The following is a 26317-nucleotide window of genomic DNA, read 5'->3' as shown; positions in this document are numbered from 1 at the left end:
ATGAGCCTAATGAAAAGTAAGAGCAAAAAGAAAAGGAGACATGCCCTCTCTCCATCCGACTCCAAAAACATAAATACAATGCTTATAGGAGCAGATCAGAGGTTGGGAATTCTGCAGAGAGTACTCAGCTCCTAACTCCCCAAAGGCATTCCACAAGGCTCAAGCCTCTATTGTAGTGAAATATACCCCATTTCCCAGGATGATTGCAGCTCCAACATTCGACACCACCCAGGGCAAAGCTGCTCACTTGATTGACACCCCATCCAGTACTCTAAACCTTCATTCCTCCACCACCAGTGCACAGTGGCTGCAGTGTGTAACATCTACAAGAAAAAAGCAGCAACTCATCAAGGATCCTTCTGCACAGGAACACCATGACCTTCAAGTTTCCTTTCATGTTACATGCCATTTTGGCTTGGAAATGTATTGCCATTCCTTCATTATTGCTGGATCAAAATCCTGGAACATTATACCAAACATCACCAGGATGTACCTGCACCACATGAACTGAAGCTCAATGTCTGCTTCAAGGGCAATTAGAGATGGGCAATAGAATCATAGAATCCTACAGTGCAGAAGGAGCCATTCGACACATTGAGTCTGCACCGATCACAATCCCCAGGTCCTATCCTCATGTATTTACCCTAGCTTGTCCCCTGACACTAAGGGCAATTTAGCATGGCCAATCCACCTAACCCGCACATCGGTGAACTGCAAAAGACATCCAGATTCCATAAACAAATAATAAAAAATCTTCTTTGACATGAATGCTGAAAGAGTAATTATTCAACAAATCTGCAGCTCAAAGAAGTCCACAAATCCTTATTTTAATTACCAATATTATTCACATATGTTTGATCAGGGCCACATTAATCGCGTGCTCTTTTCCTTCTAATTAAATAGAAAGAACTTTTGTGCTGATCTTGATATCCCATGAAGGTTTCTTTTTGTAGCTCTATTAATTTTCATAATTCTCCCTTGCAATTTTTGTATGCTCTTTCCTTTAATTTTATATTATCTCTCACTTACTTTATTGACATGGCTGTTTTGCTAAGGAGAGCTGTGTAGGGATTCTATCATTTTTGCCCTTAATGGTATATACCACTCGAGTTTGAAGCTCATTTCTTTTTGAACACTTTGTACTCTTTGCCCATAGTTTAACCCATCATTAGTTTTAGGAATAGCAAACATGACTCCTCTAAGCAAGAAAAGAGGGAGACAGAAAACAGGAAATTACAGGCCAGTTAGCCTAACTTCTGTCATGGGCAAATTGCTGGAATCTATTTTTTTAGGAGGTTATAGCAGGGGGGCTTAGAAAACCTCAATCTAATCAGGCAGAGTGAATATGGTTTAGTGAAAGGGAAGTCATGTTTGACTAATTTATTTGAGTTCTTTGAGGCAATAACAAACAATGTGGATGAAAGAGAATGTGCTGTACTTAATTTCCAGAAGGCATTTGACAAGGTGTCATATCAAATGTTACTATGCAAAATAAAGAGCCCTTGGCGTAGTGGGTAACAAATTAGCATGGATAGAGGGTTGGTTAGCAAACACAAGACAGAGAGAAGGCATAAATGGATAATTTTTGTATTGGCAAGATATAATGATTGGATTGCCATAGGGAACATTGCTTGGGTCTCAACTATTTACAATGTATATCAATGAATTGGATGAAGGGGCCAACTGTATGGCTGCAAATTTGCTAATGACATAAAAACAAGTAGGAAAGTAACTTGTGAAGAAGACATCTTGGTGCAGATTTTCCTGTCCCACCTGCCATAGGAATTGGAGCGGGTGAGGCATGAACCATGGAAAGGTCCATTAACCTCGGGCCGGACTTTCTGGTAACAGGGGCCGGAAATCCCACCCCAAGAGTCTGCAAGGGATACAGGTAGGTTAACTGAGTGGATCAAAATTGACAGATGGGGCGGAATTTTACTGCCGCTTTACACCCGTTTTGCCCAGAAACGGGTGGAGACTGATTAATTTATTAAAATTTATTCTAATGTTCATTTCCATCTGTTTAGTGAGCCCGGTGCTCAATAGTCTGAGTTCACTTGCCTTTATGGCCTCGCTAGGAGAGGCTGTCTCTGAAAAGCACCTGTCCCCCACGAACGAGGAACAGTCATGTTGGCTTTGCCATTGGAACCGGAGGCCATTGAGGCCTCTTGGGGAGGCTGAGTGCAAGGAGGGGATGCCCCATTGGCAGTGCCAGTCTGGCATCTGGGCAAGGCCCATTCAGCACACTGAGCAGTGCCAGGGGCAGGGCCTGTTGGGGGGAGGGGGTCCACTGCCACTCTGTGATTGGTGCGGGAGTGAGCCCACAATTGGTGGGGGTCCATGATCAATCTGGGCAGTGGAACCAGCATCTTGGGCAATGGGCCCCGACAATTGCAGTGAGGTGAGCTAGTTGAGGCTGAAACTGGGCATCTGCCTTCACTGAGGGCAAAAACCTGCTCATCAGGTGCGAGTTACTCTCAGGGTTGGTGTACCCTGATCTTGCACCGTAGCAGTCATCAGAGTCATCTTCAAGCTCATCTGGAGATCCAAGATGGTATGTCTGTTGGGACACCATGTACAAATCATTGGATGAGAGAGGAAATATGTACCCAACGCCACCCTCAGCTTGATGGCCACCTTTGTGTGCAGCTACATCAAGCTGTTTGTAGATCCTTGGTTCACAAACACCAATTGTCACTAAGTACTAAGATTCTATCTGTTCCTGGTGTTGCAAAGGATGGGTTTGGCCACATTGCCGAGGAATGCTCCATGTAGTTGGATTATGCCGTATCTCCTGTCCCTCACGGAAAAATTTGTTAAAAGAAACACGTTTGAGCACAAGGCGGTAAAGCGGCAGCATGGACAAGTTGGGCCAAAGGGCCTGTTTCCATGCTGTGAACTTCTATGACTCTGTGTCTCTAAGCAGTGGTCTGCATGTAATCTCTTCAAGGCCCTGTGGAAAAAGGAGATGGTGGATCCTGACAGACAGTTCCCGGAGCAGACTGCCAGAGTCATTTGGCAGAACGTCTCATCACTTTTCAAATAAGCACCAAGAGCTAACTTGGCTGATGGTGAGAAGGGTACTCTTCGACAGATCCTTTATGCATGCCCGAGGTATCTGTGCCACCACATGCTGCCTACGAAATAGCTCGGGAGGACAGGGGGAGGGGAGAATGGATAGACGGTCACACAGCTCCTTGCAGAATGTGCCTTTGCAAAGAAGATCTGGAAATAGATGCAATAGTATTTGTTGAGGTTCAGCCCAAGCAGCTCTATGACGCAGGACTCTGTGCTCTATGGGCTGCTCCCAGGGATGCACATCAAGACAAATACTAACTGCTGCCTAGGGTCATCAACTCAGTAAAAGACACTCTTTGGTCTACCCAAAATTTGGTTGACCTTCCAGGGCAAAGAATTGACCTCAACTAAGTGTTGCAGACTGGCACATTCTGTGATCCACTACGAGCTGATGGATGCAGTCAAGCTTATAGCAGCCATCTCCAAAGGCTATGGGGAAAGGCCACTGTGTAAGGCCTTTCAGCCGATGTACACCAAAAGGCTGATAATCGGTTAAACCCCACAGACTATGGGTGGGGATTTTATGGCCTCGCTCAGATGAGACCGGAAATTCCTGTCTGAGGTCAACTAAGATTCCATTGTCAGACCTTCTCTGATGCCAATTCCATGACAGACGAGGTGGTAGAGTTCCAGCCTTGTGTTTAATTCTAACTCTATCTCATTTTATTGAAGAACCGCAGAGTGCAACATGACTAATGTAAATAGTTAGTAAAGAACTTTCCTCTCTATAATGAAAATATTGAAATGTTTGTAGTGTTCTCATTACTGAACTGAAGCACCTCAGAGGGCATCTTGATCTCCACAGAAAATGTGAATATCATTGCACTTTACTGTTATATTAATTGGAAATATTTTGTAAAGTGTTTTTCAGATTTTATATGAATAAAGTATATTTTTGCAAAAAAAAAGAGCAAGTGAATAGCAATGTGACCATTCACAGTGAGAGTGGAGCAGGGGGGCCATTCACATTTGGCCAAAATTTGTATTCCCCTTTTGGGGGTTCCCTCACCACCTGCCACAGGCCCAGTCCGGCAGATAATTCACTAACTCAGCCAACTGGGACAACATTGGTACTACGAGCCACTCCAGAGTATATTACTCTGTGTTCCTCCCTGCTGGTGTTCCATATGGAGGATAACTAATTCATCAGCTAAGGAGGGCAGTAGCTGGTAATCAACAGAAGGTTTCCTTGCCCCTGTTTAGACCTGATGCTATGAGACTTACTGGGGTCCGGATTCTATGTAAAAAAGGTTGTTTTTCCTAGACCAGAGAAGGCGGGGTCCTTTCCAAGGTGCACTAAGTTGTAGGGATATAGATAGAAGATAGATAGAACCTTTTGTTCTTAGTAAAGCAGTCAATAACCAAAGAGCAAGGATTTAAGGCAAGGAGCAGAAGATTCAGAGGAAAAACATTTTCATCCAGAGGGTGGTGGGAATCTGGGACTCATTGGTTGAAAAGATCATAGAGCACAGAAACAGGCCCTTCAGCCCAGATGTCAATGCTGACCATCAAATACCAAACTATACTAATCCCATTACCAGCACTTGGGCTATAGTCCACTATGCCTTGGTGATTTAAGTGCTCATCCAGATGCTTCAGAAATGTTGAGAACACCTACCTCCACCACCCTCTCAGGCAGTATGTTCCATATTTCCACCACCCTCTGGGTGAAAGAATTTTTCCTCCGATCCTCTCTAAACCACTTACTGCTCACCTTAAACTATGCCTTTCGGTTTTAGACACCTCTGTTATGGGGAAAACATTCTTATGATCTACCCTATCTGCGTCTTTCATATTTTTTAAACCTCAATTAGATACTCCCTCAGCCTCCTCTGCTCCGGGGAAAACAAAACCAGTCTATCCAGCCTCGCCACATAACTGAAACTTTTTACCCCAGGCAATATCCTAGTGATTCTCCTCTGCACCCTCTCAATGCAATCACATCCTTCCAATAGTGCAGTGACTGGAACGGCACAGAATATTCCATCTGTGGCCTAACCAATATTTTATGAAGTTGTACCAAAACCTCCCTGCTCTTACATTCTCTGCCTTAAAAAATGAAGGCAAGCATTCCCTATGACTTCTTCACCATCTATTTACCTGTGCTGCCACCTTCAGGGATCTATGTACTTTTACACAAAGGTCCTTTGTTACACAATACTCCCTAGGGACCTACCATTCATTGTGCATATCCTAGCCTTATTTAACCTCCGGAGATGTATCACCTTAACAGGATTAAATTCCATCTGCCATTGCCCAACTTATCAGCTGATCACTATCACTCTGTAGCCTCAGACTATCCTCCTCACTATCAACAACACCAACGTTCATGTTATCTGCAAGCTTATTAAGTAAGTGGTTTATTAATTATTCTTTCTCCATTCACATCCAGGTCGTCAACGTATATAACAAACAGCGTCGATCCCCGTGGTACACCTCTGGCCACAGGCTTCCAATCACAAAAGCAACCACCCACCATCACACTTTGCCTCATGTTAATGAGCTCACTTTGGATCCAATTTGTTAACTTGCCTTGGATCCTATGGACTCTAATCTTTTGGACCAGCCTGCCATGTGGGACTTTGCCAAAGGCTTTACTGAAGTCCATGTAAACCACATCAACTGTGTTACCCTCATCAATATACTGAGCTATCTTTTCAAAAAACTCAAGTTACATTAGTTAGGCAGGATCTCCCACCAACAAATTCGTGCTGACTATTCCTGATCCTTTCCAAGTGTTGATTAATCTTGCCCCTCAGAACATTTTCCAACACGCAGTGGCAATTTTAGTGGCCTGGGATTCTAGCCATTCAGACTAACACTCTGGGGACATGAGTTTAAATCTTACCATGGCAGTTGGTGGAATTTAAATTTGGCAGCACGTTGACATAGTGGTTAGCACCACTGCCTCACAGCACCAGCAACCCAGGTTCAATTTCAGCTTTGGTGACTGTCATGTGGAGTTTGCACATTCTCTCGGTGTCTGCGTGGATTTTCTCTGGATATTGAACCCATTCCGGTACCCATCCAGCGTGTGCAGGTCCCACCTACATCAGAAACTGTTCCAATGATCCATAAATCTAAAGCCCTCCCTTCTGCACCATCCCTTTAGTCAAGCATTCATCCAATCTAAATTACTTTTCCTTTATTCGCATGGCACTGAAGCAATCCAGAGATCACAACCCTAGAATTTTTGCTCTTTACTCTACTACATAGCTCCCCTAATTTCCTGTTGCAGGGCCTCATTCCTTTTCTTACTCATGTCGTTAGTCCAACATAAATCACAACCACTGGCTGTTCACCTTCCATCTTCAGACAGCCCTGCAGCCTCTTTAACATCCCTGACTCTGGCACCAGCGAGTCTGCAGATAACGTGTTGTTGATAGTGAGGAAGTTAGTCTGAGGCTACAGACTGATATTGATCAGCTGGTAAGTTGGGCAGAGCCATGGCAGATGGAATTCAATCCTGATAAGTACCAATCAAGAATCTTGCTCACAGCCACAGAAATGCCTGTCAGCTCCCTTTTATTAAAACTCTCCCCTCCTTTTTCCTCCCCATCTATGCAGCAGAGTCAGCCATGATACTACAAATTTGGCTGTTGCTGCTGTCCCTTGAGTGGCCATCCCCCACAACAATATCTACATTTATATCTGTTTGAGAGGGGGGTGACCACAGAAGAGTCCTGTACTACCTGCCTATGCCTACTAATCTTCCTGATGGTCACCCAACACTTTTTCACCTACGGGTGGTAGAGGTGGGACCCTCACAACATTTGTGATGCATTCAGAGGAGCACTTTAAATGCAACAGCATACAAGGCTACAGACCAAGTGCTGGCATACAGGACGAAAATACATAGGAGTGTGATGGCCAGCACAGGCATGATGGTCCTCTTTATGTGCTGTAAAACTTTACAACTCCAGATCAGTTTCACTTCACACCCCAAACAGTCTCCCATTTCCTTCTGCACCTCAAGAATTTGGATGGCACAGTGGCACAGTGTTAGCACTGCTGCCTCACAGCGCCAGGGACCCAGGTTCGATTCCCGGCTTGGGTCACTGCCTGTGCAGAGTCTGCACATTCCCTCCGCGCTCCGGTTTCCTCCCACAGAACAAAAGGTATACTGTGTAGGTTCAGTGGCCGTGCTAAATTCTCCCTCGGAGTACCTGAACAGGGGCTGGAGCATGGCGACTAGGGGATTTTCACAGTAACTTCATTTCAGTGTTATGTAAGCCTACTTGTGACACTATTAAATAAACTTAAACTTAAAAAAAATCTTCATAGGAGTTGAATTCAAGCCATATGTTGGAGAGGGAAATAATAAAATGCCAGCTAGAGCTCACACTGACGTCACTGCTGCTGAAAATTGCCAACATACAGGTAGGTTAGAACAGGATCAGTTCAGGCTGTGTCGCCCATCTGCAAACAAGACTCATGAATAAGTCACGGCTGTGGACCTGTGGTATTGACTTGGAGGGATGGGGTAAATAAAGGGTGAGGCCTGTTACTCAGTAACCTTATCGTAACATGAACCAGCTGCTTCAGGGGAAAGTGTAATAATTTGTTAGCATTGTATTCAGCCTACTGCAACAATATTTTAGCATAAGTCATTGGAATGTCAACATTAATATGTACAATAGCTGTGATAATCACAATCCTACTGGGCTAATGTGTTCAATGGCCTTTAACGTAGCTGCACAGGGGAAGAATTTCACAGATTATTAAATTTCAGCTAAATACTGAGGTGCGTGCAAAAGAGCAAGAGTGCCTTCTAGTGTTTGGTTATTTAAATTATGTAAAGTACGCTGGACTAGAATTGCTTTTCTGAAACACAGTTGGTGCTGTTACAACAATATGCTAATATTGTTCAAAGTGCAGATTTTTAAAAAATTGTACACCTACGCAACACTGCCTACAAAAGACAACATGCTTAGCACAATTTAGCAGTATTCCTCATTGAAAAGAACCGAAGTATCTTTGCTAAACAAATTCTCCAAAGATACACTGCAGTAATATAGCTCACATAGAATAATTGCATGTCACCATGAGAAAAGTAACTCAGTCTGATTTTCCTTCCTCAAATAAGTAAAATAGTTGCTAGTTTCTAGATTGGTTTGTAAGCAGTTCAGTCATTCTGACATCTGCTGCATTAAGTTAATAACTGCAGCAACCCCACCCTTCCCCCATGCTGGGTCACTTGATTGGGCACAATCTAAAAATCTAAATTCTAAATATGGACATAAAGGGATTGGCAAGATAGTCATTTCTCCATCTTGGTTATATAAACTAACAAGAGCTGCATTTCTAATTCCATGACACCCTTAGATTAGCCAGCAATTTATTGCACATTCATACGTTCAGCATGCAGAACATGGCAGGTATCTCACTAAAAACATCAAGTTCTGTAAAGATACCTCTAATTCCAAAAGAAACTAAGCTTCTAAATTTCAAATAGAAATATATTTTTTATATAGGCACTTAACCACACTTTTATCAACCTTAGAGCTTTTCTTTATACATGAATAAAATATTATGCTAAATCAGTTTGCAGGAATGATAGCATATATAGAACATCGAACATTACAGCGCAGTACAGGCCCTTCGGCCCTCGATGTTGCACCGACCAGTGGAACCAATCTAATGACCCTCTAACCTAAACTATTCCAATGTTATCCATATGCCTTTCCAATGACTATTTGAACGCCCTTAAAGTTGGCGAGTCCACAACTGTTGCAGGCAGGGCATTCCATGCCCTTACTACCCTCTGTGTAAAGAACCTACCTCTGACATCCGTCCTATAATTACCATCCCTTAATTTAAAGCTATGTCCCCTCATGTTAGCCATCACCATCCCAGGAAAAAGGCTCTCACTGTCCACCCTATCTAACCCTCTGATCATCTTGTATGCCTCAATCAGGTCACCTTGTAAACTTCTTCTCTCTAATGAAAATAACCTCAAGTCCCTCAGCCTTTCCTCATAAGACCTTCCCACCATACCAGGCAACATCCTGGTAAACCTCCTCTGCACCCTTTCCAATGCCTCCACATCTTTCTTACAATGCAACGACCAGATCTGTACGCAATACCCCAAGTGCAGCCACATCAGAGTTTTGTACAGTTGCAACATGACCTCACGGCTCCGAAATTCAATCCCTCCACCAATAAAAGCTAACAGACCGTACGCCTTCTTAACAACCTTATCAACCTGGGTGCCAACTTTCAGGGAGATTTGCACATGTACATCAACACTACTAAGAGTCCTTCCATTAGCCCTATATTCTGTATTCCTGTTACTCTCACCAAAGTGAATCACCTCACACTTTTCCATATTAAACTCCATCTGCCACCTCTCGGCCCAGCTCTGCAGCTTATCTATGTCCCTCTGCAAAATGTAACATCCATCCTCACCGTCTACAACTCCTCCGACTTTGGTGTCATCAGCAATTTTACTAACCCATTCTTCTACACCCTCATCTAGGTCATTTATAAAAATGACAAACAGCAGTGGCCCCAAAACAGATCCCTGAGGTACACCACTTGTAACTGAACTCCAGGTCGAATATTTCCCATCAACCATTGCCCTCTGTCTTCTATCAGCTAGCCAATGCCTGATCCAAACTGCTAAATCACCCTCAATCCCATGCATCTGCATTTTCTGCAGTAGCCTATCATGGGGAACCTTATCAAATGCTTTGCTAAAATCTACAAACATCACGTCAACTGCCTTACTCTTATCCACCTCTTTGGTCACCTTTTCAAAAAACTCAATAAGGTTTGTGAGGCACAACCTACCCTTCACAAAACCGTGTTGACTATCCCTGATCAATTTATTTCCCTCTAGATGATTATAAATCCTATCCCTTATAATTCTTTCCAAAACTTTGCCCACAACAGAAGTAAGGCTCACCAGACTATAATTCCCAGGATGGTCTCTACTCCCCTTCTTGAACAAGGGGACAACATTTGCTATCCTCCAGTCTTCTAGCACTATACCTGTAGCCAATGACGAAATGAAGATCAAAGCCAAAGGCTCTGCAATCTCCTCCCTAGCCTCATAGCAAGGGGGATTGAATATAAAAGTAGGGAGGTCTTGCTGCAACTGTACAGGGCACTGGTGAGGCCGCAGCTGGAGTACTGTGTGCAGTTTTGGTTACCGCACTTACGCAAGGATATTTTGGCCTTGGGGGGAGCGCAGAGGAGGTTTACTAGGCTGATACCGGAGTTGAGTGGGTTGAACTATGAGGAGAGGCTGAATAAACTAGGCTTGTACACGTTAGAATTTAGAAGAATGAGGGGAGATCTCATTGAGACATATAAGATGATGAATGGGATGGATAGGATAGAGGTGGAGAGGCTCTTCCCGCTCAGAAAGGACAGTAGGACTAGAGGGCACAGCCTCAAGATAAAGGGGGGGCGGTTTAGAACGGAGTTGACGAGGAACTTCTTCACTCAAAGAGTGGTGAATCTCTGGAATTCTCTGCCTGTTGAAGTGGTGGAGGCTGCCTCGCTAAATATATTTAAGACGCGGGTTGATAGGTTTTTGATAGGCAAGGGGATTAAGGGTTATGGGGAGAGAGCGGGAAGGTGGAACTGAGACACGACAGATCAGCCATGATCTTATTGAATGGCGGGGCAGGCTCGAAGGGCTAGATGGCCTACTCCTGCTCCTATTTCTTATAAGGACATAAGAAATAGGAGCATTATGTTCTTTATGTTCTCCCAGAGGATCCTAGGGTAAATCCCATCTGGCCCAGGGGACTTATCTATTTTCATACTCTCAAGAATTGCTAACACCTCTTCCTTATGTACCTCAATCCCGTCTAGTCTACAACCCTGTATCGCAGTATTCTCCTCAACTACTCTGACTTTTTCCTGCGTGAATACTGACGAAAAATACTCATTCAGTGCCTCTCCTATCTCTTCAGACTCCGCGCACAACTTCCCACTGCTGTCTCTGACTGGCCCTAATCTTGCCCTAACCAATCTTTTATTCTTGACATACCTGTAGAAAGCTTTAGGGTTTTCCTTAAGCCTATCCGCCAAAGTCTTCTCATGTCCTCTTCTAGCTCTTCTTAACTCTCTCTTTAGCTCCTTCCTGGCTAACTTATAACTCTCCAGTGCCCTAACTGAGCCTTCACATCTCATCTTTACATAAGCCTCCTTCTTCCTCTTCACCAGACATTCAACTTCCTTAGTATACCACGGTTCCCTCGCTCGACTACTTCCTCCCTGCCTGACAGGTACATATTTATCAAGGACTCGCAGTAGCTACTCCTTGAATAAGCTCCACATTTCAGATGTTCCCAGCCCCTGCAGTTTTGTACTCCAACCTATGTATCCTAAATCTTGCCTAATAGCCTCATAATTACTTTTCCCCCAGCTATAACTTCTGCCCTTCAGTATATGCCTATCCCTTTCCATCACTAAAGTAAACGTAACCGAATTGTGGTCACTATCACCAAAGCGCTCACTTACCTCCAAGTCTAACACCTGGTCTGGTTCATTACCCAATACCAAATCCAATGTGGCCTCACCTCTTGTTGGCCTATCTACATACTGTGTCATGAAACCTTCCTGCACACATTGGACAAAAACTGACCCCTCTAATGTGCTTGAACTATAGCTTTTCCAACTGATATTTGTAAAGTTAAAGTCCCCCATAACAACTATCCTGTTACTTTCGCTCCTACCCAGAATCATCTTTGCAATCCTTTCCTCTGCATCTCTGGAACTTTTTGGAGGCGTATAAAAAAACTCCCAACAGTGTGACCTCTCCTTTCCTGTTTCTAATCTCAGCCCATACTACCTCAATAGACAGGTCCACATCAAACATCCTTTCTGCCACCGTAATACAGTCCTTGACTAACAACGCCACGCCTCCCCCTCTTCTACCACCTTCTTTGCTCTGTCTGAAACATCTGAACCCCGGAACCTGCAACAACCATTCCTGTCCCTGAATGTCTCTGAAATGGCCACAACATCGAAGTCCCAGGCACCAATCCAGGGTGCAAGTTCGTCCACCTTATTGTGTATGCTCCTCGCATTAAAGTATACGCACTTCAAACCACCCTCCCGCCTGCCAATACACTGCTGTGACCTAGAAACCTTATCCATGACCTCCCTATTTTCATCCTCCTGTACATTGGAGCTACAATTCAGGTTCCCATCCCCCCTCTGAATCAGTTTAAACCTCCCCGAATAGCATTGGCAAATTTCCCCCCCCAAGATATTAGTTCCCCTCTGGTTCAGGTGCAGACCATCCCTCTTGTAGAGGTCCCACCTACCCCAGAACAAGCCCCAATTGTCCAAGTATCTGAACCCTTCCCTCCTGCACCATCCCTTTAGCCACGAGTTCAAATGTTCTCTCTCTCTATTCTTCTCCGTGCTATCCAGCGGCACAGGTAACAAACCAGAGATAACCACTCTGTTTTAGCCCTAAGCTTCCACCCTAACTCCCTGAATTTCTGTTTTATATCCCTGTCCCTTTTCCTACCTATGTCATGGGTGCCTACATGAACCACAACTTGGGGCTGGTTCCCCTCCCCCTTAAAGATCTCGAACACTCGATCAGAGACAGAGATATAGGCGAAATGACAATTGTTTACGTATATTTATTACTGAAAGTAAACATGTTGAAAGTGAGAAACACTCAATTTGATGAATAGAATCATAGAATTTCTACAATGCGGAAGAGGACATTTGGCCCGTCTAGTTTGCACTTACTCTGACAGAGCATTTTATCCAGGCCCTCTCCCCTGCCCTTTTCCTGTAACACCAAACACTTCCCATGACGAATCTACCTAACCTACAGATCTCTGGATATTAAGGGATAATTCAACATGGCCAATCGACTTAATCTGCACACTTTTGGAGTGTGGGAGGAAACCAGAGCACGTGGAGGGAACCTATGCAGACATGGTGAAAATGTGCAAACTCCACACAGACAGTGACCCAGCACTGGAGTTAAATCCGGTCCCTGGTGCTGAGGTTTCAAATTGTATGATTTTTTTTACATAAATCAGCTTTTCATTGTACAATTGTGGCTGTGTTTTGAACTATTACCTTGTAAAAACATTATAATCATGTAAATTGTATTTTTCCATTTCTCTAGAAAATGTACAATAATTAAGAGGCTGCAGAATTTCTTCAAGCTATCACTGTAGCTTACCTGTGGAGTCCCAGTAGTGCTTAACAGCAAAAGCAATCAAAGTTGACAGGAGCACAGAGCCTGCAGTATATAACTACAAACAAACACAAAAATGATTTAATGGCTAATTTCCCAAAGCTTCAATAAGTACAACAGTTTCAGAAGCTATGTACTGATGAGTGTATATTCTAGATGGAAAGTATGTATGTATTCTAGGCTCAAGTACAAATACGAAGATCTTTTATGTGGAAACTTTACATCTTGGACTATGTAAACCTGTAGCTCAGCATATTATTGGCCAATATTGACCAGATTAGATCTCAATCACAGTGACCATTCCCGGACTCCAGCTCTCAGAAGCTGAGCACTTTATCATTTTTCAGTACACAAAGCACGGAAGCTTTCACCTTCTGAACTCCCCTGAGATTCCAGGGATGTGACAGACACATTGCATGTGGAAACCTATTTGGCCAGCATTTTTGTTTGATCACATATAATGTTACTTTCTTATACATGAGGCTGATGTGTATCATTATGATGATAACATCACATAACAAAACAAGAAGCTTCCCAAATACTTTCAGGAATATGGCAGCCATTAAAATTCAAAATCATTGGTGAAACATAATTAAGAGAACATTTCAAAGTGACATTTTAAGTGTTGAACAACCTGCTCATGAAATGTGTAATCTTAGCAAGATAAAAAGTGCAATCACAAGCAATAAAATAGTGCCTGATGGAATACTTACCAAAGCAGCAGAGCAGATGTTAGCCCATATTGTTTTCAGGTGAACATGAAGCATAGCTATAGAACATGGGACTAACCCCTCTTGTACATCAACAATTATACATCTAGAAAAATGGAGAAAATGAAGCGATTTGTTAATACACTACCAAAACTGCAAACCCAAATTTGAACAACTGCGCTGTCCCTGTGCAACTATTCACATTTTTGAAATATAGGACAAGCCCGGATTCCAGTCATTCATCCCAGGGGGATTTACGGATATCAACTAATAACCTCTGTTGGGCTACAGCCACACATATTTGTTTCAAATGCCACTATTGACAATGTGTACAAATTATGTGTATAATTAGACCAGAAGTCTAATTAGTTTCAACAAATTACACATAATGAATTTTTTCAATAAATGCAGAAAATGCTGTGCGTGCCATTTTTTATTAATGGTGGGCCACGAAAAGAGGAATAAGCTAGTGAAAGAAAGCAAGGGCTCATCAATATTAAAAGCTCTGGAAAGATGTGCATCTTTTCTTCTGGATGACGACTGACCACTTTAGATCACATGATTGACCAGCCCAGACCTGACAACGAACCAGCCTGAAACCAACGACCAAACACTTGGACCCAACAACCGACCAACTCAAATTCAAAGGCCAACCATTCCAGAATGAACATCTATAGGAGAAGGCTCCATGTTCTAAGCTGCATCTTCAATGGAAGTGTTAGCATTTCATACCATACCATTCATCCTGGGACAGAGGGACTCAGCCAGAACATTGGTGGTTTGGGTAATCCTAACATTAATAGGATTCTGATGAGATGCTCAGGGTCTGTACTAGGCCTAACCACAAAGCTGTGCTGCAGAGGCCTCTGTGTTCAGCACTTTTTCCCTCCTCTGCCTCCTCGTCCATTTCCTGCTCCTCTTCTTTTGCCAGGTTGTGCAACTGGATGATCTGATGTCCTGGGGGATAGGGGCAAAATCCCCTGCTCTTTGTACCTCCAAAATTATGCCTGTCTGCAAGTCAATGTATTGCGCAGCTCTGGCAATGGGGGCAGTGACCTCCGAGGTGCAGTGATTTGCAGCCATTTGAGATGCCAGCAAGGCCTTCAGCTCATTCTGGGAAGAAGGAAAAGCAAAAGGGTTCAAAGCTACATTAACTATGTTGCTGTGACAAAGACACAAACATCTGTGACCATCAACCCGGAGAGTTGCAGTTTCCAGTGGCTTTTGGTCATCCTTAGTAGATTGGAATATCAGAAATGGATCCTGTTAACATGATTTTGAGAAAATTATGAGGGGCACAAATAGAGCAGATAGGAAAAGCCTTTCCCCTTGTTGGAGTGATCAATAACCAGGGGGCATAGATTTAAAGTAAGGGCAGGAGATTTAGAGGTTATGTGAGGAAAACTTTTTCACCCAGAAGGTGGTGAGAATCTGAAACTCACTGCCTGAAAGTGTGAAGGAGGCAGAGACCCTCATAAATTTTATGAAGTATTTAGATGTGTGCTTGCAATGCCAAGGCATACAAGATTATGTACCAAATACTGGAAAATGGGATTGGAATAGATAGGTGGTTGTTTTTGACTGGTGCAGATGCGATGGGCTGAATGGGCTTGTCTGTGCTGTAGACCTCTATGACTCTAAGCAAAATTGAGAGAATGGGGCAAAGAAATAGAATCTGAATTAACGACAGAGCTGCAAGGAGACTTCAAGCAAAGCAGGTTTGAGGGAAGCCCTGAAGATCTAACGATGCAGCTGAAAGTTGATGATTCAGTGCCGTGAGCCACAGGGGCAATGGTATACTTTTGGAGTAGTGGTGTCCTATTTGGCACAGCTAAAGATCTAAAATTGTGCTTGGAAGGTGAATTTGAAGTACATGGACAAGGAAACTGGGAAAGTGAAATAGAAACCTTGGAGGTGGATCCTTGTTGAAGGCATCCAATGGGAACGAAGTTTGAAGAGAATTCCACAGTATCAGATTTATTCGCATCTGACATTTATGTTAGAGTGTGCTATGTCTATCCACTGATCACCAGGTGATTCACATGTACCTTCTATCCTGAATGAGTGTCTGTAAAGATAAAGTTGGGGCGAATGGAATAGTAAATATTTGAATGATAGTCTTACGTTTGTAGTGCGATCTTTCTAACCTTCTCATCTGGTGGAATATTGTTCTTTTTTTCTTGATTAATGTTTTATTATTTATGTTAAAAGTTCATCAGCAGACTTCTGTGAATTTCTTAAGGCACTTCCCTCCACGGCATCAAAAGAAAAAAGTTAGATCTAGCAAGCTGCATTTCATTCTGGGATCCAACTTGTCCAATTGGGACCATAATACAATAAATGTTGGATTGCCCATATCCCATGAATGAATAAAACACAGCTGCTGAATGCATTCAGAGATTTGTTAAGATCATGGCAGTTCTTTCTACCTCAACATTTTCCTGGATTGGGTTGATAATGTTGCAATTACCCACAGTTATTGATCCACATGAAGATGAAGGTGAACATGAAATTGAAACCACTGCACAGAGTTTCAGATTACTACTTACATTACTAAATGCAGCATATCACTAAACAGTTTGATTAATAACAGAAATCAGAATGGATTGGATTTTGCTTTACCTCTCGTATAGCTCCAGCAGGATTGAGAAGTTGTTGAACTGATTTGCTGTGCCCAGGTTTAGGAAATGTAAAATTCTTTCTGGTATGTGGAAGCCCTCCTCCATCAGTGAGGCCAGGTTATAAAATGCCTGGTGAAAGGCAAATGAGAAACACAATGGATAAGTAACACATTACAGCCATACAGAATTTGCTGGCTTCTGATCAACTGGTCCAACATTACAAATACTCACTTGAGAACAATTCAGTAAAGCAGCAGAGGAGTACATCTCAATTGATTGCATGATATCTCTTTCGTGGTTCTTGTGACCATAATAGTAGTAATCGCCCATTTTTATTAAAACTGAAAGTTGCACATAATTTTTAAAAATGGGTTAGTGCATGGCTACTTACCAAAAGCATGATTTCAAGTCAATTCTGCATTGTATGTACATACCAAAAGGGTGCGCAGTCAGCTGAAAAGCTGATAAATTATAATACCTCCAGGTATAGTCAACACTGTTGTTTGTGAGCTCCTAATCAAAATAAATGGGAGGGTAAGTTTTAATGACTGCTCATATTTTCAATAGAAGCTACTGAAGTACCAGTTACTCACTGGGTGCTCTTCGCAGAGGTAGGCAACATTTGTTTGTGATGTTTCAATTCCTGTTTCTGCAGTGACAAGGAAATACAGCAGGGCTTCATTCCTGGGCAAATGAGATCATAGTTTTGAAAAATAAACTTTGCATCAAGAACAAAAGTCTACTTGAAATTTGCTAAATACAGAAATTTAAATTACTTTAAATGCAAACGTTATGCCGTTATGTAAATTCAACAACTGCTGTTCTCATTTGCAACAATCAGCCATGGGTAGTACGTATTATGGTTTTCGGAAAATATTGGTACAGGTCTTTCTGGCTCCTGATTCAGCAGCAGAGTTAATGCTGCTTACAACTTCAATGATAAAATTAAGAGTGGGTGCAAAAATGTGACACAAAAGAAAAAAATTGAAAATCCATTCAGTATAGGCAGCCATTCTTAAGCTGTTCACACCCCGCTGCTGCTGCCAGTGAGGATGAAGAATTGGACGCTCAGCCAAATCTCCATTCAATGCAGTGGGACTGGAGAATCCTGACTGCGAATGACATCAGAGAATCTGGCCCATAGAGTGACTATTTTGATGCTATTATAATATATTGAAAGGCAATGGGCAAATTTACTACATTTTACAATTTTATAATGGGTGGCAATACGCAATAGTAAAAAATATGCAGACAACATGGGTCATTAAAGGAAGGAACTGAAATCTTTAATTCTTGGTATATGCCTTAGTTTCTGTACAGTCAGAAAATATGATGAGTGGAATACAATATTGTTTCAATTCTGAAGTTTATGTAGGCACTCTACTTCTAATTTATAAATACATATATGTAATGTATCTAAATAGTCTTGAACATGCCCTTTAAGTGTCATTTTCTTCATGTCACACTGCTGACAGTAAACAACATATTTTCTGACTTATTATGTCAGAATAATACACAATTGTTATGGCAGTTCTGCTAGCAGTGAGTAAACTTCCTTCCTACATGAGACAAGAAACAAAAGGAACACAGTTGAATTGCACTCTTAGGTCAGTGGGATCTAAGGATACAACTCTCAATCTTACCAGGATTTCTGAAGATAGGCATGCATTGCTTTTCTCATGATATAACCCAAAAACCCATTGTGTTCAGCAACATATCTGGCCCAACTGTCAAGGGGAAAAACACAAAAACATTGTGATTTTTAGATATGTTAGTATTTACAATTAAAGATTGCTAAGAAGGAATATGAAATAAACATCTTACAGGACAGCCTTTTCGGGGTTGTGTGGAATAGATTCAAAGTTTCCCGTACTCCAATAAAAGGAGCAGCGAATTATGCTTTCAAAGTGTCCACCAGATCCAGCTTTATAGTAATATTGAAATGCTTCAGTCTAATAAGAAAATAACATAAACAAATGTAATGTTAATAAACATAACCCACATAGAGCAATTTGATTAGAAGGTGTCAGGGGTTTTCCCCGGAGCCCTGTAATATTGCCAGGATAATAAGAGAAAGCCATTAGATGTGCAAGAACAGGGCTCTAACTATAATTCCAGATAAGTTACAGCAGCAGAGAGAGAGAGAGAGAGAAAAACTGAGGAAATTCCTGATCAAGGTCAGGACTGTGACAAAATGTTCCCACATAGTTATCTGTATAGTTAAAACAAGGGCATAAAAATGTCATCAGAATCCAAATGATAATATTGTAGCACTAAAATACTAGATAATAGTATATTGTAATAGATATAAAATTTGCATTTATGCAATGCCTTTCAAAACATCCCAGGAGTTTTTGCAAACAAAATTTGACTCAACCACATAAAGAGGTATTGGCACAGGTCCCCAAAAGTTTGATCACGCAGGTAAGTTTTAAAGAGTGAGTTGAGGGGAGGGAGAGGGGGAGTGGATGACAGAGAGATTTAAGGGTCTGGCAGCTGAAAGCACAAGTACCACAATGGAGCAATTAAAAAAATTAGGGTTTGCAAGAGGTCAGAATTAGAGGAGAGCAGAGATCTCAGAAAGTTGCAGGTGTGAGGAAGGTTGTAGAGATGGGGAGGGGGAAAAGTCACAGAGTGATTTAAAAGCAAAAAGGAGAACTTTAAAATGGAGGCATTATTGGACCAGAAACCAATTTAAGTCAGTGAGCACAGGGCTGACGAGTAAATGGGACTTGGTATGAGTTGGGAAATGGGCAGCAAAGGTTTGGATAAGTTCACATTTATGTCAGACAGAAAATGGGAATCAGGCAGGAGTACACTGCCAGTTGGCAGTATTGGTGATCAAGCAGACATATAGTCAAAAGTTGACCTTTGCTTCAAACATAACATAAAAAGTTGAGAATGGTCTGAGTTAGCCTCAGACAGTTGTCAGGGAGAGGAAAGGAGTCAATGTCCCAGGAACAGGGCTTGAGGGGGGACCATTAATGTGCAGCAGCACTTTCATAACTATTGTACAGGCAGCACAGTGGCATAATAGTTAGCACTGTTGCCTCACAGCGCCAGGGTTTGATTCACGACTTGAGTCACTGTCTGTGCAGAGTCTGCACATTCTCCCTGTGTGTGTGTGTGGGTTTCCTCTTGGTGCCCCAGTTTCCTCTCTCAGTCCAAAGATGTGTGGGTTAGGTGGATTTGCCATACTAAATTGCCCCTTAGCGTAAGGGGGACTAGCTAGGGTACATAAGAACATAAGAAGTAGGAGCAGGAGCAGGCCATCCAGCCCTTCGAGCCTGCCCCACCATTCAATAAGATCATGGCTGATCTGAAGTGGATCAGTTCCACTTTCCACTTTCTCTTAATTAACCCTTAATTCCCCTGTCTATCAGAAACCTATCTACCCGTGACTTAAATATATTCAGCGAGTATATATTCACCACTTCAACAGGCAGAGAATTCCAGAGATTCACCACCCTTTGAGTGAAGAAGTTCCTCCTCAACTCCGTTCCAAACTGCAACCACCCCGCCCCCCCCTTATCTTGAGGCTGTGTCCTCTAGTCCTGCTATCTTTTCTAAGCGGGAAGAATCTCTCTACCTCTACCCTATCCATCCCCTTCATTATCTTATACGTCTCTATAAGATCCCCCCTCATCCTTCTAAACTCCAACGAGTACAGGCCCAGTCTATTTAGTCTCTCTTCATAGTCCAACCCCCTCATCTCCGGTATCAGTCTAGTGAACCTCCTCTGCACTCCCTCCAAGGCCAATATATCCTTCCGCAAGTGCGGCAACCAAAACTGCACACAGTACTCCAGCTGCGGCCCTGCACAGTTGCAGCAAGACCACCCTGCTTTTATATTCTATCCCCCTCGCTATAAAGGCCAACATTCCATTCGCCTTCTTGGTCGCCTGCTGCACCTGCAGACTGGGTTTTTGCAACTCGTGCACAAGAACCCCCAGGTCCCTCTGCACCGTAGCATGCTGCAGCTTTTTGCCTTTTAAATAATAATCCCTCCTACTATTATTTCTGCCAAAGTGGATAACCTCACACTTGCTAACATTATACTCCATCTGCCTGGTTCTTGCCCACTCGCTCAGCCTATCCAGATCTCTCTGCAAACTTTCCACACCCTCCGCGCAATTTGCTTTTCGAGTCATCTTCGTGTCATCAGCAAATTTCGTCACCCTACACTCAGCCCCCTCCTCCAGACCATCTATGTAAATGGTAAACAGTTGAGGCCCCAGCACTGATCCCTGCGGCACTCAACTAGTCACCAACCACCAATCAGAATAGCACCCATTGACACCAACTCTCTGCTTCCTGTTAGAGAACCAATCCTCTATCCACGCTAACACCTTACCCTCAACTCCGTGCACCCTAACCTTCTGTAGCAACCTTTTGTGAGGCACCTTATCAACCGCCTTTTGGAAATCTAAAAACACCACACCCACCGGTTCGCCTCTGTCTACTGCACTAGTCACATCCTCATAGAAATCCAATAAATTTGTCAAACACAACTTCCCCTTAACGATTGGGTGGGATTGTGGTCGGTGCAGACTCAATGGGTTAGATGCCCTCCTTCTGCACTGTGATTCTATACTATTGCAGTTTAAATGGGATGTCTGTGATTTACTAATCCATTTGTAAAGATGTCCTTGAACCAAAAAAATTTGAGAACCCTTTGATAAATGGAAAACTTGTAGCTGGCAGGCTATGACTAGCAGCTGTACAGGTGGATCTACTGATGCATGCTGAGAGTTTCCTGTTGTGTGCATTATCCATTGACAAAATGGGACAAGTGGGAGAAAGTGATGGTGGGAAGAAGATTCAGGTTGGGTCGAGGGGGGTGTGATTAGGGGGATCAGTTGTAATGCTCAGTTCAGTAATACTATCTAATCTCTGAATTATACCAAATATTAGCTAGCATAAGTAAGAGTAAGTATCAAGGGTCAGAAACACAGCAATGATATTATATGACTTTACCACAGGTAGAAGTTCAGGCATAGCTTTATTAAATGATGTGGCAGTGTCGAGGGGTAATATGACCTACTCCTGTTCCCATTTCTTATATTCTTACATCAATTATATCACTTATATTGCTGAAGCTGTTGTGATGTTCTCCATGTCACTTTTAGGAAAGTGTGACAAGAACTTTGATTTTGCAACAATTGCTTTATAATTGTGACACATGGGCTTGCAGGCATGCGCACTTTGCCTGTTTGGAATATTATGTAGAGTCTACATTGCTTCAAATGACCATTTGTTTTAAACTGGAGCGTCCAACTAGGGGTAGATATGGAGAGTTGATAACGGGTCAAACATTCAAGATCATTGTCAAAAGATTTAGGGGACAACAGAGGATTTTTTTTAAAAATTGCAGCAAGTAATTGAGTATCTACCCATTATGTCCTTGTGATGTTTTTGAAGGACTTTCAAAACACCACTCAGACATAACGGGCAGATAGTTCTGTGATTCCATAAAGGAAATGGTCCTGTGTAGTGCACATAAACAGTGAATACATTGTGACCTTTTTATAAAGAAATGCATTGGAATGCAAGATTTAAAACAACCTGAAATATACATTTGTTTTCTCTTGATGAACAAGACTTAGTATTCTGAACGTGCTGACGTTTACCTCATTTTTTACAGGTTTGCCTGGGTACAGTCCAGCTGAATACATCACTCCAAGATTATGGTACGCATCCAGATTTCCCATTTTCACTGCTTTTTCCCAATATTCTACAGCTTTCACGTAGTCCTTCTCAAAGGTTTCATAATACCATCCCAAACCATTAAGTGCTTCATGTGATCCCTGTTTCAATAATAAAGCGATGTAAGACTTGTAATTATTTAATTATACTTCAGGCAACAACACTTCCTCCATGATCATCCTCAACACCAGAGCCCAACGAGGCCGTGCTCTCAGCCCCTTACTGTACTCCTCATGACTGTGCGGCCAAATTCCCCTCCAACTTGATTTTCAAATTTGCTGATGTCACCACATAGTGGGTTGGACCTCAAACAATGACGAGATGGAGTACAGGAGAGAGATAGAGAATCTGATGAATTGGTGCAACGATAATAATCTCTTCCTCAATATCAGTGCAATGAAGGAGATAGTCATCGACTTCAGGAAGCATAGCGGAGGGCATGCCCCTGTCCACATCAACAGGGATGAAGTGGAAATGATCGAAAGCTTCAAGTATCTAGGTGTCCAGATCACCAACAACCTGTCCTGGTCTCTCCGTGCCAACATTTAAGTTAAAAAAGCCTACCAACACCTCTACTTTCTCAGGAGGCTAAGGAAATTCACTATGGCTCTTACCAACTTTTACAAATGCATCATAGAAAGCATCCTTTCTGGTTGTATCACAGCTTGGAATGGCTCCTGCTCTGCCCAAGACCGCAAGAAACTACAAAGGGTCGTGAACGAAGCCTAGCCCATCATTCAAGCCTCCCATCTATTGACTCTGTCTACACTTCCCACTGCCTCAGAGAAGCAGCCAGCATAATCAAGGACCTGACACACTCCTGACATACTCGCTTCCATCAGGAAAAAGATATAAAAGACTGAGATTTGAGGGGCGGCATAATGGAGGATTGGTTAGCACTGCTGCCTCACAGCATTAGGGACCCGGGTTCAATTTCAGCCTTGGGTACCTGTGTGGAATTTGCATGTTCTCCATGTGTTTGCATGGGTTTCCTCCAGGTGCTCTGGTTTCCTCCCACAGGCCCTCGCTCCAAAAAGGACAATTTTTTCCATGTCCAGGAAGGATCTAAAGTTGAAATAATTCAGCCAATCCTAGAGTATACCAATAGTACTAACAGTCCAAAAGATCTTCAACTGCTTCATCACTGATCTTTCCTCCACCATAAGATCAGGAGTGGGAATGTTCACTTATGACTGCACAATGTCCAGCACCATTTGCCATTCCTCAGATAGTGAAGCTGTCTGTGTCTACATGCAGCAATACCTGGACAACACTGATACCTGGGCTGCTAAGTGGCAAGTAACATTAGCACTAGGTTAGTGCCAGGCAAAGACCATCACCAACCAAGTGAGAATCTAATCCTTGAGAGACATGTTGGAGCTTTTCATCTTGTATTCACCAGGACACTTCTAAGGTGCCAGTTTAAATGAGTTCGTACCGACCTACTTTTTAAAAAATCATTCACAGTATGAGAGCATCACTGGTTAAGTCAGCATTTATTGCCCAACCTTAATTGCATTGGTTTCAGCTGAACAACTATTCAATGATTCATTCTCCAGGACAATTATTTGGCTGATCAGGGTCAAGTTGGCTTGTTTAAATCGCTTGGGAATGCTTGGCAGTTATCTGTCAGTCATTATCAACTGATGCATTCTCCATGACAACACCTCTACCAATCAGGGTCCACTTGCCAACCAATCAGCGGTCTCCTCTCATACAGTATAAATAGCTGTTTTCCCCTTATACCGATATTCTTGAAGTTTCTTGATGTGTACAAGACGAAAACTTCGACATGTCTCTTACTTCAGCAAGATGACTATTCCGGATGACTATTTGGGATTATATTGCACTTTTCCAGTGGATCACTGGGGCTGCACGATGAAAGGATTACTTATTTCTGTAGGATACTCAAGTCTCAATGGAAAATTCAAATAGATAAATAAATAAGGTTAAACAACACATGTGTGCATTGTGCGAAGATCTTACCTTGGAAGCTGCTTCATTGATTAGTTTTAAACCTAATTTTGTATTTTTTTTCACTCCATGGCCCTAAAAGTAGTTTGAAACACAACAGAGTTAATACTTTATTTAAGGATGAACTCAGTGTTATAAAAACAGCAAATGCTGCAAGTACTCAGGTCAGTACATGAGGAAGTACTCAGTACTCAGTGACGAGGTTTACAACAGACACATCCAGATGTGAAGGTGGGGGGAGGGGAATTGGGTGCTGGTATCAACTGCTTGGGTGTGGGAATGGGGAAGGGTGGAGAGTGGGTGCTGGCATTGACTGTATGGGTGGAGGGAGGGGAAGGCGGCTGCTGGCTCTGATCACAGTGGGGTTGGCAGTGCTGGCTCTGATCGCAGCGGGAAGGGCTGAGCTTCCTGAGGCCCTCATGTTGGCGGGGGGAGGTTATTTTTCCCTCTGATCAAGGCACCCTTTAAACACGTGCCCCTGTAACAGTGCAGCTGGACTTTGGTGTGTTTTGGCCTTGCCCTGACGGTGTGAAGCACACTCCCCTTTTTTTTTGACACAGTGTCATGAGATCTGGAAACAACACTGGCCTGTTACTCTGGAGAGAAACATGTCGGTTTTCAGTCGGACCCGGACACACTGCCGTTTTTCGGTAAGATTCCACCTGATATGCACTGTTTCAATTTATAACACTTACCTTGAAAAGGAAAAGTCCATACTCATACAGCGATAGTGGGTCTCCTGATTTTGCACTCCTAGAATACCATTCCATTGCAGCTTTCACATCTCGTGTGACACCCTGTTGTCCCCAGTACAGCATTCTTGCAAGTTTTTGCTGCAAGTATTAGTAAGCTTTTAGGTTGGCTAGAAAATAACTGAGCCACATTAAATCTTCAATTCATTTAAATGTTATGAAAATATATTTGCATTATTTTCAACAGTTAAAATACAATGGCCAATTCTTTCAGAGTCAGAACCATTGCATCGATACTGATCACAGTGAAAACTACTCACTTCGCATCATAGAATCCCTGCAGTGCAGAAAAAGGCCATTCAGCCCATCGAGTCTGCACCAACTCTCCGAAAGAGCATCCCACCCATGCCCCCCTGCCATCATCCTATAACCCCGTGCATTTAACATAGCCAATCCACCTAACCTGCATATCTTTGGAGTGTGGGAGGAAACTGGAGTACCTGGAGGAAACACACACAGACACGGGGAAAACGTGCAGTCTCTGCACAGTCACCCAAGGTGGGAATTGAACTCAGGTCCCTGGCATTGTGAGGTAGCAGTGCTAACCACTGTGCCACCATGCTTAACTGGATATATTTTTAAAAAGCCAGTCTCATAATCCACGACACAAAAAAAACCCCATACCCCAGGAATCCTCATAGGAGCAGCGAAGCAAATCAGTGCAGAAGACATCCCCTCCAACCCCTTTTTACAGCAGAAGCTGCCATTGGGTAAATCTGGGGGACAGAGGAAAGCAGCCAGGTGACTACCGGGAGGTGGCGGTGTGTGGTGTTGAGGGGGGTGAGTCAGGCAGGATCAGTTAGAGTGACTAGGGGAATCAGTCATATAGTTGTTGATGATTTAGGATTTTTCCATTTAACATTTCCTGTGAAGTCTCCAATTCTCATTCAGAGTTGAAAACCTTCTCAAAGGGTCCCCAGACCAGAGAAATTGCCCATCAGAAATGGAAACTTTCGAGAAATTCTCATGCAGTGAGCACGTCAGGACCTCAGTGAGGTTCGACTTGCAACTAGGGTCATATCTCCAATCTTCAGTGATCCAGAAACCAGCAAATCTGGGCCAATATTTTTGTGTTGCTGAGCAACACAGAAACTCAGACATGCTTCCTGTACTCAATTTATTCACAATCTATTAACTTTGGACAAGTATCTCATTGTTTGAACAAATATCGCCTTCCTTACCTACATCATCAAAATCATGCATTCACAAAGCACATTTAAATTAAAAAAAACCCAAAGGCACCTCAGAGAGGTGTAATCCCAAATTCATGGACATAAACAATGGGGGAAAGAT

General features: G+C 42.8%; 1 protein-coding gene across 6 annotated transcripts in view; it reads right to left on the bottom strand.

The window, feature by feature from the left end:
- LOC145343191 (protein sel-1 homolog 3-like) overlaps window positions 1-26317 on the bottom strand; it is a 77819-nt gene that overhangs the window by 4700 nt on the left and 46802 nt on the right. For 5 of the 6 annotated variants that reach the window (XM_080189225.1, XM_080189216.1, XM_080189234.1 and 2 more), the window contains 11 exons: window positions 24968-25105; window positions 24285-24347; window positions 22223-22399; window positions 18417-18544; window positions 18236-18319; window positions 17186-17276; window positions 17027-17105; window positions 16824-16933; window positions 16594-16721; window positions 13975-14077; window positions 13247-13319 (listed from right to left, as the gene is read on the bottom strand). In XM_080189225.1, coding sequence (XP_080045351.1) covers window positions 13247-13319; window positions 13975-14077; window positions 16594-16721; window positions 16824-16933; window positions 17027-17105; window positions 17186-17276; window positions 18236-18319; window positions 18417-18544; window positions 22223-22399; window positions 24285-24347; window positions 24968-25105 — 1174 coding nt within the window. The remainder of the gene's footprint in view (window positions 1-13246; window positions 13320-13974; window positions 14078-16593; window positions 16722-16823; window positions 16934-17026; window positions 17106-17185; window positions 17277-18235; window positions 18320-18416; window positions 18545-22222; window positions 22400-24284; window positions 24348-24967; window positions 25106-26317) is intronic. The other variant, XM_080189262.1, reaches the window with a different exon arrangement.

The sequence above is a fragment of the Carcharhinus amblyrhynchos genome, chromosome 1 (genome assembly GCF_965287045.1).
Source record: "Carcharhinus amblyrhynchos chromosome 1, sCarAmb.v2.hapA, whole genome shotgun sequence".
Lineage (NCBI taxonomy): Eukaryota > Metazoa > Chordata > Chondrichthyes > Carcharhiniformes > Carcharhinidae > Carcharhinus > Carcharhinus amblyrhynchos.
The sequence above is the reverse complement of the archived record's forward strand: the minus strand, read 5'-3'. Positions and strand labels throughout refer to the sequence as shown.